This window comes from Amblyomma maculatum, chromosome 5 (genome assembly GCF_055883805.1).
Source record: "Amblyomma maculatum isolate TAMU_Amacu chromosome 5, ASM5588380v1, whole genome shotgun sequence".
In the NCBI taxonomy this organism is placed as follows: Eukaryota; Metazoa; Arthropoda; class Arachnida; order Ixodida; family Ixodidae; genus Amblyomma; species Amblyomma maculatum.
In genome coordinates this window covers 105,596,613-105,599,947 of record NC_139348.1, presented here as the reverse complement: position 1 = coordinate 105,599,947, position 3,335 = coordinate 105,596,613, and the positions used below count along the sequence as shown (strand labels likewise).

General features: G+C 45.4%; 1 protein-coding gene across 1 annotated transcript; it reads left to right on the top strand.

The window, feature by feature from the left end:
- The first annotated feature begins 1,380 nt into the window (after positions 1-1,380).
- On the top strand, positions 1,381-3,007 carry LOC146189124 (uncharacterized). The gene is made up of 3 exons (XM_084603215.1): positions 1,381-1,459; positions 1,944-2,265; positions 2,872-3,007. Exons 1-2 carry the CDS (start codon positions 1,448-1,450, stop codon positions 2,259-2,261), a joined length of 330 nt encoding a protein of 109 aa, XP_084459341.1. The 5' UTR covers positions 1,381-1,447; the 3' UTR covers positions 2,262-2,265; positions 2,872-3,007.
- Positions 3,008-3,335: the final 328 nt, after the last annotated feature.

The following is a 3,335-nucleotide window of genomic DNA, read 5'->3' as shown; positions in this document are numbered from 1 at the left end:
ACAAAGCTTTACATCTCCATAACCACAACGTGTTTATCTGCGTTTTTTACCCCATCTTTTCAACCTTGCGCCTGCGTAACCCCCTTTCAGAAGACGAGGTATGCGTGTCACGAAACTCTATGAAAGCAAACTCCGGACAGTTGCATAGCCGCATCTTAAAATTAGGCGAATGCCACGTGGCTAAGTCCCATATTCTGAGTTTTTCCCTTTTCGACATATACAACATCGCGTAATGCATTCTCACACATAAGCACTGATTAAAATGTCTTGCAAAAATATGTTAATATATATTATGTCATAAAATGCTGCCTTCCTTAAAATTTAAGCTGTCACAACTTACAACCCCATAACTTTGCTGCTGCATATAAAAAAACAACTTGAAGGCTGCTTCAAAACGCGATTATGCTCAGCAAATTACGGCTTCTCAAACCTCTCAGCTACTCAAATTTCTGCAAGCGACAAATGATTTAATGATTTCATATCTGTCAACGCTGGGCGAGCCTCAGAAAGAAAATTGGCTAGCTGTCACGGAGGAAAGCCTAACACCACGCAATAAGCGCAGTCGGGCAAAGTCTACTGATCGGCGCATTCCATCACTCGCTAGCAAGCAAACAAAAGGAGACGCCGTCACCTCAAAGTTAGACGAGAACAGCCCTCAGCTTTCCGGGTGCGCCGTTAATTCCTGCTGCCTGGCAGAACTGATATGTAGTCTTGTTTTTATTTGTGTGCGTATCCGATTCTGCTTTTGTTTCTGCGTACAACTCTCATAAAAGCTGGTTCACAGTACATGCCTGCGTGCCATAAAAGTGCACGCTGCTTGTCGTCACAGTGATGACCGTGACACGAACAGTTGTTTGAGTGAGGCACTACCTGCGTACAAGATCAACGGGTACAAAAGAAAGGGCCTACCGAGAAGGCACAAAGGTTTCCCTTAAGAGCCGGCGGACACCTCGACTGATGAGAGGGGGGGGGGGGTACGTATAGATAATCAGATAAACACAAAGGCAATATGCGCGAGGAGTGTCCTAAGGTCAACTGGGAACCGGTGACGGCCAGCAACACAGCTTTGGATATGGGCGCTTTAGGGGAAACAACGTGTTGGCGATTGCCAAATTGTGCGCTGCTTTATTTGTGTTTTTTGATACTCTTTGTTTGAAGGAGTGGTTGTTTCTTTTGTTTTCGAGGTTCCGCGTCAATTTCCGCGAACGGCCTTCCATTCCTGAGGTAACGCCCGATGCCTGAGAGCAACATTTCTGCCTGCCATGCCTGCTGGACACTGGCTTTCGCTTCAGGGCGTGACAGCTTCGAGATCAGCTGCTGCCGGGCCGGACCAATTTCGAACCACTCCACCCCCCAGGTCGTTGCTGATTATGGATGGGCATATATAAGCGCAGTGGACTACGTGGTGCCCCGCACTTGATCTGTTTGCACGACAGCCAAGACCACAATGCAGGCCCTGGTAAGATTCGGCTCTTTTTTTCCACAGCCAAACCGTTTTTATGGACACTGCAAAGCAAAGCTAGCGCTCGGATGCTGGATACTGCTGCTCCTGAAATTGTATGCTTGAAGAGCACAGCTCATGAAATTATTTATTTACACCAAAACTTCCTGCCATGTCAGAAACTGCCTCGATGCGGCATGCCGATTTCAAAGTGTCATGCCGATTTCAAAGTGAGACCTGGAAGAATTGGTATAGAGTAACGACAAAATTGCAATATCTGATGCTTTAGGTCAGGTTCTTGCGTAGCACGGTATTTCTGACATGCAAGAAGCTTACGTGTCCCCGTGAGTGGTTACCTTCACCTGTGGTTACCTTCATGGATGACAATCATGATTACTGACGTATACTGATTGTACTGATATACTGATTCCGGGGTCCATACTTGAGATCTTGCTTTCCCATTTGCAATATACACTTTTCCATGGTCGTTTTGTCATCCCAGACCGCCGCCCTCTTCCTCGGCCTCCTGGCCTTCGCCGCCGCTGGCTTCTACGGAGGCTACGGTCACGGATATGGCCATGGTTACGGCCATGGCTACGGCAAGGCTTACGTGGCGAACTCTGCTGTGACCTACTCCATCACTCCATCTGCCCTCGGCGGATACGGACACGGCTATGGCGGATATGGACACGGCTACGGTGGTTACGGACACGGCTATGGTGGTTATGGACATGGCTATGGAGGATATGGACATGGCGCCCTCCTCATCGGCTACGGACATGGTCATGGCTACGGCCACGGCTATGGCTACCATGGTTAAAAATGTAAGTCCTACAATGGGCGTCTAAAGTCTACGGCTTACGTTCTCTTATGAAAATCAAAGCCAAAATTTGCTTTCACGTATATCGCTTCATAACGAACAAGTAGCTTTCATCTCCTACGATGAGAGGACTTATATACTGAGATTTCTTCAAACATTAAATACAAAGTGCCATAATCATTGCACTAGCAGCTTGGTAAGACAAGGGTAGCTTTCTGACTCTCTCATCGTAAGATGCAGTAACGTAACGAAAACCGCAATAACATTCTCCTGCTCCCGATAGCTGCCTGGCAACGAAGAATAGCTACCGGATGGTTAATCTTGTTTCTCATGTTCTTTATGCATGTACCAAGGCTTTTGTTTACTTCTGACATTCTAAGGACCTTCGCCAACAATTTGAGGGAAGGAAAAGGAGCCGTCAGAGAAACGTTCAGCGACAATACAACCGCTAAACAGGATGTTTTTTTTGCTGTATCACGCCCAAGATATTAACTTAATCTTTGTATATATTGCGCACACATAAAAGGGACTTCTATAAGGGCCTTGTACATAGCTCAAGGGCTGGAGTACTTGACACTGGTGTGACAAATGGTCTTTCTTTCATTTGCAGGCATTCTCAAGTAGGAACAAAGAAGTGTGCGCTGAAAAGATTATATCAGTGGAGCCAAATTTGTGTGTAAATGAAAATTTGAATGTGGGAAACAATAAAAAAACGGGAAAGCGTCAATGTTCGAATTCATACCTCAATAGAATTCATTCACATTTATACTTACCCCAAACTAGGATAAGTAGGCAGAAATATCATCGTTCCTTCTGGCTTCATATACCTGTTTAAAAGTAAAAAGAAATAGGCTTTTAATGTGGTTAAACCGAATCATCGAGTTTAAACTCGGTTTTGCTTGGTTTAGCTTGGTTATGCTTGGCAGTACTTCACTCGTACAACGAACTGTAGTAATTTGCGTTTTAAGTAAGCAGCCGCAAATGAATCATTCGTCAAATGTTTTCCATCTTTTCGCTGAGGTTAGGCCACTTTGTCTGCTAGTCTTACTCCGCCCATGTTTATGACATTGCTAC